This window comes from Otolemur garnettii, unplaced genomic scaffold (genome assembly GCF_000181295.1).
Source record: "Otolemur garnettii isolate 467f Iridium unplaced genomic scaffold, OtoGar3 scaffold00217, whole genome shotgun sequence".
Classification (NCBI taxonomy): domain Eukaryota; kingdom Metazoa; phylum Chordata; class Mammalia; order Primates; family Galagidae; genus Otolemur; species Otolemur garnettii.
Window position 1 is genome coordinate 900,571 of NW_003852612.1, and position 13,639 is coordinate 914,209.

At 49.7% G+C, this 13,639-nt stretch overlaps 1 protein-coding gene across 3 annotated transcripts in view; it reads right to left on the reverse strand.

The window, feature by feature from the left end:
* The window catches only part of ARHGAP22 (Rho GTPase activating protein 22), a 191,505-nt gene that overhangs the window by 17,103 nt on the left and 160,763 nt on the right, over positions 1-13,639 (reverse strand). For 2 of the 3 annotated variants that reach the window (XM_003801648.3, XM_003801649.3), the window contains exon 4: positions 12,859-12,987. In XM_003801648.3, the coding sequence (XP_003801696.1) occupies positions 12,859-12,987 (129 nt within the window). Of the gene's footprint in view, positions 1-12,810; positions 12,988-13,639 lie in introns of all 3 variants that reach the window. The other variant, XM_023508008.1, reaches the window with a different exon arrangement.

The following is a 13,639-nucleotide window of genomic DNA, read 5'->3' on the forward strand; positions in this document are numbered from 1 at the left end:
GCCCGCCGCCCGCCCGCCCCGGCCAGCGCCGCCCCGGGCCCGGACCCGAGGGCGAGGGAGGGCCCGGGATTTGTGAGTGCCTGGGATGCCACGCCCGAAGTCAACCCGTGGAAGGGCTCCGTTTCAAACATCTGACCTCCTTCCCCCCAATTAGGCACCGCAGGAATCCCTTCCTCTTTGCCCAGGACCGTCCACTCAGCAGAGCGTCCATTCAGCCAGCCCTCAGCCTGCGAGGCAGGTGATCCAGGTAGGGCAGGGTTGGCCCAGAAAGAGTAGCTAACTGGATCCGGACGGCAGCGTGCTGAGCCAGAGTCTAAAGCCAGGCTGCTGGCTTCAGAGTCGGGGCTCTGGACCTCAGACCCTCCTGACCTCTGCCCTGCGTAGGCAGCACCCTAGTGCCAGGGAGGATGATTTGGACTTGACATACAGTATTTCCTTGAGCAGTCCGGAGAAGTATTTACATCCCCATTGGGTTATATGATTTGCCTAAGGTCATACCTCTGGTAAGTGATAGATCTTTATTCAAACCTAAATTGTTTTTTTGCAAAGCTTGCGTTCTTTTTCCAGGTAGGATTGGAAGGAGAGACCACAATCCCATATTTCCAAGCATGAGGACCTGGGGGAGGGGGGCCTGGAAGGGGAGCACAGCCCACCGGGGGCCAGGTGGACAGAGAGGCAATGCTGGGGGCTAGGTGCCACCAAAAGGGGGTTTGGAGGTCCCAGGGCAGAAGTTTGTAAGGGAGGGGAAACTGCAGAAGCAGGTTAGGGGTCCATCTTCGAGCTGGGGATATAAGGCCAGGTCACACCTCTTGCTCATTCTAAGCAGAATCTGGGGAAGGGTGAAGACCGAGCAGCACTCACAACAGGTGCAAAATTTAAGGGGTACCCCAAACCTCAGTAACCAAGGTAAATATTTTACTGCAATATGTTAAGAATAAAAATTAAGGCAAAAAATCCATGATGAATAAAATATCAAAATTTGAAATAAAGACAATCAGCCCTGCACTTGCACAGATCATGAGTGTCTCAGACCCCTCACCCTAATCTTATACACAAATATAAAAATCTGTCTTCATTTCAGATTTGCATATTTTGTGTATCAGGAATGTGCTCAGCTGAATAATGCCTTTTCCCCAAGAGGTCTCCATCCTAATTCCAGGAACCTGTGACTATGTTACCTAATACTGTAAAAGGGATTTGGTGGACATGATGATGGCTGGAGAGATTTTTCTGGATTACCTAGATAAGCCAATGTAATCATAAGGGTCCTTATAAGAGGAAGGCAGAAGTGAGGCGAGGGCAGAAACAGAGAATGGAGAGACGGTGCTGCATCCTCTAAGGTGAGAGAGACAAGGACCAGGCTCTGCCGGGGACCTTCAGAAGAAACCAGCCCTGTGCACACCTTGATTTCAGCCCTAAAGACTTGATTCTGACTTCTGGTCTCTAGAACTGGAAATGAATAACTTTGTGTTGTTTCAAGCTGCTAAATTTGTGGCAATTTGTTAGAGCAGCAATAGGAACTTAGTATAATGGCATCAATTTTCATTTAAAAAATGGGTGTATATATCTATTTATGAGTGTGTGTGTATATATATAAATTTTTTTTTTTTTTTGAAGCCGAGTCTCTGTCACCCTGGGTAGAGTGCCATGGCATCGCTGTAGCTCATAGCAACCTCAAACTCCTGGGTTCAAGATCCTTTTGCCCTAGCCTTTCAAGTAGCTGCACTACCATCTCCAGCTAGTTTTTCTGTTTTGTTTTGTTTTGTTTTGTTTTGTTTTGTTAGCAGGGATGGAGGGCTCGCTCTTGCTTAAGCTGGTCTCGAACTCCTGAGCTCAAGTAATCCCCTCACCTCAGACTCCCAGAGTGCCTGGATTACAGGGGTGACCCACTGCACCTGGCCTCATTTTAAAAATAATACAATAAATGATTTATCTTGATTGCCAAGTTTTTTGCTGCCCCCTTAAATTGTGTGCCCCAGGCCAGTGAGGCTGTCCAGTCCTGGACTTGACACTGAGTGTACGTGGGCAGCCCTCAGTTTTCTCCCTTCCCAGAGTTTAGGTAAATGTGACGGTGGGAAGGGCAGTTCACGTTGCCAGGGCACCATAAGCCAAGGAACTTCTGCCCTAAACCCACCAGCTGCAGGTTTGGGTGTCTCCAGGGCCCAGAGACCCACTAGGTCTAAGCAGCCCTGTCCACACTAAAGAGAAGGGACCAAGGGCTCAGTAGAGGCAACTACTCACTCTGGGTACAGGTGGAACTCAGCAGGGCAGGAAGGCCCTGCCGCTGACTCGCTTTCTCTCTTTCAAGTCTCAGTTTCCCCCCCACCTGTGTGGTCAGAATTATTAGAACTGCCAGTCTATACCCTCCACCCCACCCAGGCTCCCCAGACAGATAGAATCTAGAGCTGTGCCCATTTAGAAAGCTCTGATCAGCACTGCTGTACCCACTCCACCTTGGGGTGGTTTTTAGCCACAGGGCCTGCTGGGGATGGGTATGTGGTGACAGTCATGAAAATGCCCTGTTGGGGCAGGGCTGGGGAGCTGAAAACCTGAGGGTCTGGCATCTCACCCATGCAACCTGGCAACAGCTGACCTTTTTAGCCTGGATGACTCTTCTCTCTGTGCTTTATGTCCAGCAGGCCTGGGGCAGGAGTTGAGGTCTAGGACCTCAAGGACTACCTGTTCTCAGTCTTAATTATGCCCCCCCCCAATTAAGACAACTCAGCTCTAGAGGGCATGGTGCTGTGAGACCTACTTGACAGTAGCACCCATGGACAGGGTTGCCCTCTGATGAGCTGCCCCTGCTCCCAGTCCCACTGTGTGCTGTTAAGCAAGTTGCTGAACCTCTCTGGGCCTGTACCTCTGGATTATATCAAAAACCTGGCAACAGTAGTCCATGGTAAGTGTGAGCTCCCTCCCTTTGTCTAAGAGTAGCACGGGCTGAAGTCCTCCAAAGCTGCCTAGAACAAGCTAAAAGTCAGAGATCTCAACCATAGGACCTCCTGGTGTCTCTGGACCAGGCATCTGGCACTGGAGCTCTGGGCTCCAGCAGACCTAGGTTAGGTCACTAGCTTCCCACTTACACTGTGACCCAGCCATATCACTTGAGGCTTTCTGACACTGTCTCCTCACCTGAAAGAGGAGGATAAGGGGACTGAATGCACAGGGCTAATATCAGGCTCAGTAGGGACTCAGAGCACAGCATGGGAAACTCTAGGGTTCCTAAGGGTTTGTCCCTTTCTTAGTGCTAACTAGGGCAAACTCTTTTCTAACCCTGTGGTCTGAGCTCTATCTATTTAGCACAAACTAAAGCCAGGCTGGCCACACTGGCAGGCAGTTCTCATCACAGCTGCTAGGAGGGAACAAGGAAGGCAGCAAGGCAGCTGAACCAGCAAGGCAGCTGAAGTGTCCTAAACTTTGCAGGAAGCTGTGATGAGCAGCCCTCTGTAAATCACCCTGGCTGCCTTGCTAGGCCCTCCCAAGATAAGGCAGCTGCTCTGGCCTTTGTTCTCCTGGTAAACAGCTGGCCTCCAGCCTCCATGGCTGTCCCATCATTAGGGGCTGTAGCTGGAGGTCATTTCCCCTCTTTGTGGATACAAGGTTTTAGGCTTCTGGGGCTCTTGTAGGGGGCCAGCCTTGAAGGCTGCAGGGAAGGAGGTCCAAAGGTGCTGTGAACCATTCCCTACACCCAGAAGAGGCCACACCTCCCCTCTATATGGGAACCTCTCCGCCTCCACCTAGGCTTGTGCACCCTCAGGGCCCACTAGAATAGTTACAGGCACCAGAATTGGGCTCAAGTGCCCCTTCTATGGCTTAGTGACCTGAAGCCCAGCCCAGGCCAACAACAGGTTTTTCTCTCCATTTCTGGAAGGGCCAAGAAAGGCCATAAGCAGGCTGACATTCACAGGAACTGGAGATAAGACTCTGTCTTGAATCTCCTGGCAGAGAAAAGGACCACGCAGTGCTGGGAAGAAGTGGTCCATTAGGACCTCAGGCTCCACCACCACCAGTCTGGCCTGAGTCCAGTGACCTTTCACTCTGAATCTGATTGTGCCTCCAAGGCTTCTGTTTGGAAACATCATCCCACCAAATGGTGACCACTGCCAACTACCTAACACGGTTGCTTGATGTCCCACAAGTTGTCCCAAAGTTGGATTTTTTCTCCATGTCAAGTGGCCTCAGAGAACTGTATATGTCCCCTTTTCCTTCCCCTCACAAGGGCAGGAGAATTAGCTCCTATGGGGGAGAGTCAAGTCTTCGGAGGCCTGTGAGAGCCACATACTGTCAGGCCAGGGTAGACTTGGGTTCAATGACCACCCCAGGCCTGCTGCCTGGCCCCTTGTGCCCTTTGTGGTCACTCTGGGCAGGGACACCATTCTCCAGCTGGGCTCCTTGCCCCAGGAGTGCTGCTCTGTGCTGCCACTAGGACGGCAAGAACCAACAGCTTCTGGGCTGTGTGTGCTTGGTGGTGCCCAGGGGCCTGTGGGTGGAATACTTCCCACACTACTAGTTACTGAGCACTAACTTCCAGGCCCCCACACTCCTCTCCATCTGCCCACTCAGCATCTCCACTGCTTTAATGACTCAAAGACACCTCAGACTCGAACATGTTCAAACAGAGCTATGGTCTTGCCACAGTCTCCCAAACCTGCCCTGTGCTGCGTCTTCCCCTCTCAGTTCATGAAAGCTCCGTTCTTCAGCTGCCCAGCCAGACACCCTGGAGTCAGCCTTCCTTGCTCCCTCCTCACACCCACACCCTCAAGAGCTTATGGGTCTGACAGCTCCATCCTCCAGCTGTCCAGCCAGACACTCTGGAGTCAGGCTCATTGCTCCCTCCTCACACCCATACCCTAGAGAGCTTATGGGTCCTACTTACAAAATAGATTTGGAATCTGGTCACTGTCACCACCCCACCCCATTGACAGCAGGGGCTCTCTTGTCTCTTGATTATTGCAAGTATGTTTCTGGTTTCCTGTGCCCCCTGATGGTGAGCAGTCCGAGGGGGTCTCAAACAATGTATCGGATCACAAGAGCCTCAGCTCAAAGCCCTCCAATGCCCCTCTCCCCATTTCACTCAAGAGTAAACGCCAGAGTCCTGACAGGGGCCCAGGAGGCCTCTACGTTCTGGTTCCCCGCGGCCCCCTCCATCACTCCCTCCAGCCCACCTGCCTCTGCTCTAGTTCTAGATCATATCAGATGTCCCCCTGCTCATGCCCAATCTGTGACCCCCCTCTGGCACACTTCCACTGGATGTCCTTCCAGCTCACTCTCTCCCCTCTTGCTACACGTTGTCTAACAATGAGATACCACTTCACATCCAGTAGGATGGCTATCATGAAGACAAAAACAAAAACAGAAAACAAAAGGTGTTGACAAAGATAGGCAGAAACTGGAGCACTGTACACTGCCAGTAGAGCTATAAAATAGGGCAACCACTGAGGAAATGGCATGCAGATTCCTCGAAAAATTAAAACTAGAATTATCCTATGATGTAGCAACCCCACTCCTGGGTATATACCAAAAGAAATAAAAGCAGGGACTCTCAGAGACATCGGCACACTGACAGTCACAGCAGCATTATTCATAATAGCTAAAACAGGGAAGCAACCTAAGCGTCCATGAGTAGGATGGATAAATGAAATGAAGTGTATCCTTACAATGTCAAAGTATCTGGCCTTAAAATGGAAGGAAATTCTGGCACATGCTGCAGTATGGATGAGACTTGAGGACATTACGCAAAGTGAAATAACCCAGTCAGAAAAGGATAATGTTTGGTACTTAGAGCCGTCAAATCCATAAAGACAGAAAGTAGAATGGTAGTTGCCTACGGCCAGAGGAAGGAAGGAAGAAGTAGGGAGTTACCGTTTAATGGGTACAGAGTTGGAAAGATGAAAGAGTTCTGGAGATGGATGGTGGTGCTGATTGCAACAACAATGTCATGTACTGAATGCCACTGAACTGTACGCTGAACACTGTTTTCATCTCTGCTGCGTCCTCTGCCTGCGTAGGACAGATACTCAGTAAGCATTTACTGAATGAAGAAGTAGTTTTGGAATAATAACTACTTAGTACTGAGAGAGGGTTGAGTATTGTATGCTGATTTTCTCCACGTTATTCTTCCCATTTTGCAAACCGGGACTCAGAGGTACACAGAGGGAGGAGGTGTGCCCAGGGTCACTTAGCAAGCTAGTGACAGAAACAGATCACGCCCAGACCTAAACCTGTTGCCAAAGCTTCACTCTACCTCCCCTCTCACCTTAATTCTATGAGTTTGGCGACGTCCCTTCCCATGCACAGAAACTCCAGGCTTTGAGGGGCTTGCAAATCTCTCCAGAAAGCCAGACAAGGAATGTACAAGTCCAACCATCCTCCAGATGCCAAGGCATCCCTGGGGACACCATGACTCTTGTCTCCCTTTTCTCTCCTCTCAAAAAGAGCTGGCAAGGAAGTGCTGCCCCATGTGTCCTCCTGGGGCCACTTTCCCTGAACTAGGTATGGAAGTTAAGAGGTCAGTTTGGAATAACATCAAGTCTTCTGATCCATGAACATGAGATGTCTTTCCACTTATCTAGATCTTTCAATTTCTTTCAACAATGCTTTGTTATTTTCAGAGTATAACTGTTGCCCTTCTTTTGTTAAATTTATCCCTAAAGTATTTTATTCTCTTGGATTATTGTAAATGAAATTTTCTTAATTTCATTTCAGTTTGCTTATGGCTACTGTACACATGGACAATTAATTTGTATATATATTGACTTTATAACCTGCAAACTTACTGAATTTGCTATTAGCTCTAATAGTTTTTTAGCATATTTCTTAGGCTTTTTGATGTACATGACCATATCATCTGCAAATAGAGATACTTAAACATCTTCCTTTCCAATCTGGCTGCATTTTCTCCTCCATTATCTTGCCTTGGCTAGAACCTCCAGTACAAAGCAGATTAGAAGAGATAAAGGCAAGAATCCTTGGCAGCACCTGTGGCTCAAAGGAGTAGGACGCCGGCTCCACATGCTGGAGGTGGCGGGTTCAAACCCAGCCACGGCCAAAAAAAAAAGAATCCTTGTCTTGTTCCTGATCTTGGAAGAAAAGCATCCAGTTTTCCTCTATTAAGTATGATATTATCTGTGGGGGGTTTGTAGATTGCCTTTATCAGGTTAAGTTCCCTTCCAGTCTTAGTTTTGGGAAATATTTTTATCATTAAATGGTGCTGGATTTTATCAAATGCTTTTACTAAGCCTAAGATGACTACGAGTTTTTGTCCTTTATTGGTATATCACACTAATTGATTTGCAGATGTTATTTTACCCTTGCATTCTTGGGATACATCTCATTTGATTATAGTGTATAATTATTTGGATTCACTGTGTTGGCATTTTGTGATGATTTTTACATCTGTATCTAAGGAGATATTGGTGTTCCAGGAAGAATTCTCTCTTCCTTCTGAATCATCAATCTTTTGTAATGCTGTTTGGTCTTCCAACCTAAAAAATAAACAAACCACCTCTTTACCTGACTCTCCCCTCCAGCTGCTGTCCCATTCCTCTCTGTCGCGTTATAGCAAACTTCTTGGAAGAGTGAGCTGTGCTCACGCTCCACCTCCCTCCTGTTATCCCCTCTGATGCCCACGCTCACCAGGCTGTGCCCCAGCACTCTACCAAAGCCACCCTCGCTCAATTCAGCAATGTATGTGCTCAACTTCAGTCACCCTCTGGCTGACCTACCAGCAGCACTTGCTGCAGTGGATACCTGCTGCTGCTGCTTCTCTTGACTTGGGCCCCCGTGGCTCCTGGCTCCCCTTCCTCTCAGGGCTATCCTTCCCAGCCCCTCTGCTGTTCTCCCACTCACTCCTGCTATCTCATCCAGCTTCATGACTTCAAACCCCATCTATGTGCCAGTGGCTCCCCAAATTCCCTCTCTAGCCTAGTCCTCTCCTCTAACCTCTAGATTTAAAAGCCTACCTACTGGCCAGGTACCCGGCTCAAACCTGTAATCCTAACTCTCTGGGAGGCCGAGGCAGGTAGATCACTTGAGCTCAGGAGTTTGAGACCAGCCAGCCTGAGACCCAAACTCTACTATAAATAGAAAAACTAGCCAGGCATTGTGATAGGCACCTATAGTCCCAGCTCCTCAGGAGTCTAAGGCAACAGGATTGCTTGAGCTCAAGAGTTTGAGGTTATTGTGAGCTGTGATGCCACGGTGCTCTACCCAGATGATAAAATGTGACTCTGTCTCAAAAAACCAAACCAAACAAAAAACAGTACCCTCCCCCCAGACAAATACCTACCTACCCACTTGACATCTAAACTTGAATATTTAGTATGTATCTCAAACTACAGTCTTCCTTTCAAATGATTGCACTTCTTGTGGTCTTGCTATCTCAGTTAACGATTAATCCATCCTTCCAGTTGCTTAGATGGAAACACCCTGGAATTACCCTTAACTTCTCTCATCCATTCTCTCATACTTCTCGTCCATCCCAGCTAGAGAATACTAGAGAATACCACTGACTCTACCTTCAGAATAAATCAAGGATTCAGTGACTTTTTGTTGCCACCACCTTTGGGGGCAGGCTGCCTCACTCCCAACTACACTATTGTGTAAGGAGCTGGTAACTGGCCGCCCTCCCTCCTCATCCTCTTTTGGTCTGTTCTCAGCACAGCAGCAGAGGGAGCCTGGTCGGACCTGGGTCAGGCGCTCTCATTTCTCTATTCAAACTATGAGGCCCCACCATGATGACAAGGCTCCACTCCCTCTCTGGCAACTCTCCTCCCTCCTCTTTGGCGGCTTTCCTTGGGTCACACTGGCGTCCTTGCTGTTCTTCCAAATGACTGCCTGCCTCTGCCTGTGCCGTAATCCACCCTTTCATCTCCTTTACTTGAAAGTCACCAAACTCAGACTCTAGTCACTCCTGCTTGCCCTCCCTGCCACCTCTGTCTCTGCCTCACCCAGCACCATCTTACTTACAGTGGGCTCACTCAGCGTCATGGTCACCTGCATCTCTACTGGCACATGAGCTCACAGGGCAGGGGCCTTGTCTGTCCTGCTCCCTGTTATCTCCCCAGTCCCAGACTAGCTGAACGAGTGACAGAATGAATGTGCCCCCTACCTGGGCCATCAGCAGTGACAGGCTCCCCTGACCACCACCCTGGCCCTGTCCTCCCATAGAGAAGGGCCCACCAGCAGCAGGCACACTGCCCGCTGCAGAACAAACACGCTGTGAAGGGCTCTCTGGCTTCCCTCTGAAACAGCGAGAGAAGGACTGATCCTCTAAGCCTCCTTTCCAGGGGACCCCAGCTAATAACAGCTCTGCCAGGAAACCTTCAGGGGCTGACTAAGCCCACCTGCGAGCGCCATGCTTGCCCAGACACGTCCAGCATTGCTAACTCCTAGGATTTCTGCATTTCCGCTGTACGTCTGGTAGAAAGGAGATAAGCGCCTTTGATGGCAGTTCCTGTTCTAATGCTCGTAGTTCTTCAGCACACAGGCCAGGAAGGCAGCTAAACACTGGGCCCGGGGAAGGGTGGGTCTGGGTTCCATGTGCAATTCTGCTGAGGGTCCCCATTCTGAACAGGCAGAGAGGGAGACAAACTTGTGGCCAGTAGATCCAGGCCCACTGGGTGCATGGCCCGGTGCTGCTCTTGAACGGGCCAGGACGAAGCACAGCCTTTAGGGTCAGAACATCCGCCTCCGTTTCTCAGCTCTGCTCCAGCTGGCTGTATTGCCTTGGGCAAGTTGCCCAGCCTCTCAGACACCTACTTTCTCTTCTTTATTATTTTTTATCTTTATGTAGTGAACTACACACGCATTCAGAAAAGTATGTAACACATAAATGTGCAGATGAGCACGTTTATTGTAGAAGGAACACCTGTGTCACTACTATCCAAGTCAAGCTAGAGAACATTCCAGAAACCTATGCCTCTTCCCTCCTCCCTACCACCCTGACTTTTAAGGCATTTTTTTTTTCTGCTTATCTATCCACAAATAATATAGTTTACTTCTGTCCTGTATTTTGACTTCATATAAATAGAATCATACAGGATGACCTTTTCTGTAGTCCTGCGTTGTTTTTAATATTCACACATGTGGTTGGTGGGGCTGTACTTGACCCATTCTCCTTGTTTTAGGGCTTCTCACTCCAGGAGTGAATCACAGTTATTCATCCACTGTCTGGTTGCTGGGCACTGAGAGCAGCGTCAGGCTATCAACACCCGAAGCGTCCAAGTCTCCTGTGTACCTGTGCACACTTGTACTTGTGACATGTCTCGTATGGAATTGCTGGGACACAGGTGTGCACAGCGTCAACTTCAACAGATAGGGCCACACAGTTTCCCCAGCAATCTGTGCAAGTTTCTGTAGCTCTGTCTTCATCATCACTTGAAACTGTCTTTTTCACTTAGTCATCGTGGTGGGTGTGGTGACGTATCACATTGTGGTTTAACTTGCATTTCCCTGATTACCAATGAGGCTGAGCACCGTTGCCTGTGTTCATCAGTTATGAGGATTACTTTCTTGGGGAAGTTCAAGTCTCTTGCCTAAGTTTCTGCTGGCTTGTCTGTCTTTGCCTTGTTGGTGTGAGAGAGTCTGGGGAGTGAGTTGTCTGATGGGGGTACTTATTGCAAACACCTTCTCCTAATGGATAGCTTGTCTTTTCATTCTCTTAATCTACTTTTTAAAGAATGGGTGTTCATTTTGTGTTGTACGATGCATTTATCAATCTTTCCCTAGTAGATTAGAGCTTTTTATAACTCATTTGCAAAATCTTTCTCTACTTTAAGATCATAACAATGGCGTTTCTCCTTTCTCTGGTGCCCAAAGATACCATCTGTCATCAATCAGAGTCCAGCTCTGCACAATTCTCCCTTTGGGCTCCATTCTCTTCCACCAGTTCACATTCAACAACCAGGCACCATAGGAAGCCTCTGGAAGGCAGCAGAAATCCCTGTGTGGGTGCAGGTCTGCCCAGCCCACTAAGCTCGGGCTGAAGGTCAAATGTGCTACAATCACAAAGGGTCAGGGAGGCTGTGACTGACAGTGCGATACCACTTATGAAGCTCAGGAGAATACCTTCAACATTATATTGGCCCTGCTGTGCAAAAGATTTAGGATTCAATGAAAGGTGGTCAGGCAGCCACAGCACAGGAGAGGAGAGGAGAGATGGTGAGGTGAGGAGTGAAGGAAGGGGCTTGGCCAAAGAGCCTTGAGGCCAGGAGATGGGCTCTGAATGTGAGGGTCTGCTCTTGCCTGAACTGTGCGCCAAACTCCATAGGGAGAAAGAGGACATCCCTGGCTGTGCAGTCAGAGCCCAGCCAGCATTCAGGCTCCTGGTGTCCCCACTGACCACGGAGTTGGTGTGCTGGCCCCCTTCAGCATGGTGATCCCCTTATAAAACCTCTCTTCATGATAACTTCATCTGGGCATCAGCCTACAGAGATAGCAACTGAATGGCTGGGAGACATCTTCTCTTCCTTTCGCACCCCATGTCCAGACCATGGGCAAAACCTGGCAGCCATTTTTGGAACACTTCTGCAGCTGACCACTCTCAGCCCATTAGCACTGCCCCATGACCATCCCAGCCTGGTGTGTACACTGCTGGTCCTCTGTGGCCTTTCCCTCATGCAGTGGCCAGAACACCCTTTTTTTTTTTTGAGACAGAGCCTCAAGCTGTCCCCCTGGGTAGAGTGCAGTGGCATCACAGCTCACAGCAACCTCCAGCTCCTGGGCTCAAGCAAGCGAGTCTCCTGCCTCTGCCTCCCAAGTAGCTGGGACCACTGGCGCCCGCCACAATGCCTGGCTTTTTTTTTTTTTTTTTTTTTTTTTTTTGGTTATAGCCGTCATTGTTGTTTGGCGGGCCTGGGCTGGATTCGAACCCGCTACCTTAGGTATATGTGGCTGGCGCCTTAGTCACTTGAGCCACAGGCACCAAGCCTCCCTTTTTGTAAATCTTAAGTCAGGTCCTGTGCATCTCCTGCTTAGAGCCCTCCTAGTGTTCCACTGCATTTAGAACAAAATCTGAAATCCCTGCCATGGCCCCATGGCCCAGGAAGTCTCTTCTCTCACCCAGACCCTCCCACTCTCCCTGAATTTACTCCCTCAGACCCACTGGCCTTCCTAATATGCCTCATGTTCTTCTAGCTCAATCCTACCTCAGGGCCTTTGCAGGGGCCAGTCCTATGCCAGGATGCTTTTCCCCAGTGTGCCCCTGGCTGCCTTGTCATTTCATTAAGCCTCTGGGCCACTCCACCTAACAACATCCCGTCTGTCCTCTCACTGAGGGTTACTTTGTCTCTTTGAATTTCTCACTGTGACTATCACAAGACCCATGTCCTTGTCCACTGTCTCTCTCCAACAGAGATGAAGATGAGGGAAGGGTGGAGGCACGGGGCATTTGTTTACCACTGAATCCCTCATGGCTGGAGCAGCAGACCCTGTACATTTTAGGCACCCAGTAAATGTTTTTAAATAAAAGAGAAAGTGAGTAAATAGCAACTGTTGCTTTCAGATCAGGGATACAAAGTGGGTTTGGGGACCAGGGCATTGTCCCCGTGTGGCTGCAGCCGGCCTAGACATCTGATATGCCCCTGTCTGAACAGACCCCCTCACACCCACCTCACATCCAGCAGCCTGAGCCCCAGGCCTCTGGCAGGAGGAGGGCATGTTTTTGAAAAGTGGGCCTGACTTCTCCTGCCAGGGCCTGGTCAGTGCACTGAGGGGAGGGGTGACTCTTGAGGGCTGGTGGCAGAAGGACCAGCTTGCCAGAAGCAGCACAGGACACAGCAGCAAGTCCCAGGCGAAAGGGGCCATGATTACCTGGAGGCAAGGGTTCTACAGGGCGGGCACGCGAGCTACGGGTAGTACCTCCGCCAAGCGGGGCCCAGATGACCCGGCGGATGGCCTGCACCCAGTCCTCCATGTCACGCTGGGAGCTGGCCATCAGCAGGAGCGCCTCTGGATTGGCCGGCACCTTCTCCCGCTCCCCGGCACCACCTGCAAGACAGGGAGACACAGGCTTACCACGGGGTCCCTGTGCAGGCTCCAGCCCCAGCCTGGCCGCATTACTCCCCAGGGGCTGGGGGTGCTGTCAAGACCTCCCAGCCCAGACTTTTCCCACCTCATACAGGCTTTTCTTTTCTCCCTTAGTCTCACTTGTAACTTTTTCCATTATCAAAAGAGAATTAATTCAAAGCATCCCAGGGAACTATCAGGAAAAAACATGCACATTTCAGACCAGCTCAGATAAGTTCGGTACCCCAGAGTGGCCTTGAAGTGTGGTTTTAAATCAGCTTTGCCCACCTCAACTGCACACTTCAATGTCACCACGTGCTTTTGACTTTGGCTCTGACACAGCGGCCTCCTGCGCCGTCCTGAAGGTAAGACCAACATCCATGTGCATCAGTGTGACAGAGGCGGGATGTTAAGCCAGAATGAAGCACAGCGCCGCCATGGCATCCTCACCTGTTCCTACTCACAACTAGATACTATGTTGATGGCCAAGCGCAGAAGGACAGGAACACTCTGACAGCTATTTATGAAGGGACTTTTCCCCTATGGTAGTTTTAGCAATTCACAAGTTTTCACATGTAAGCAAATTAATCTTTGGGATGTACATAAAATCATTTATACTGATCTTGATGGGTAA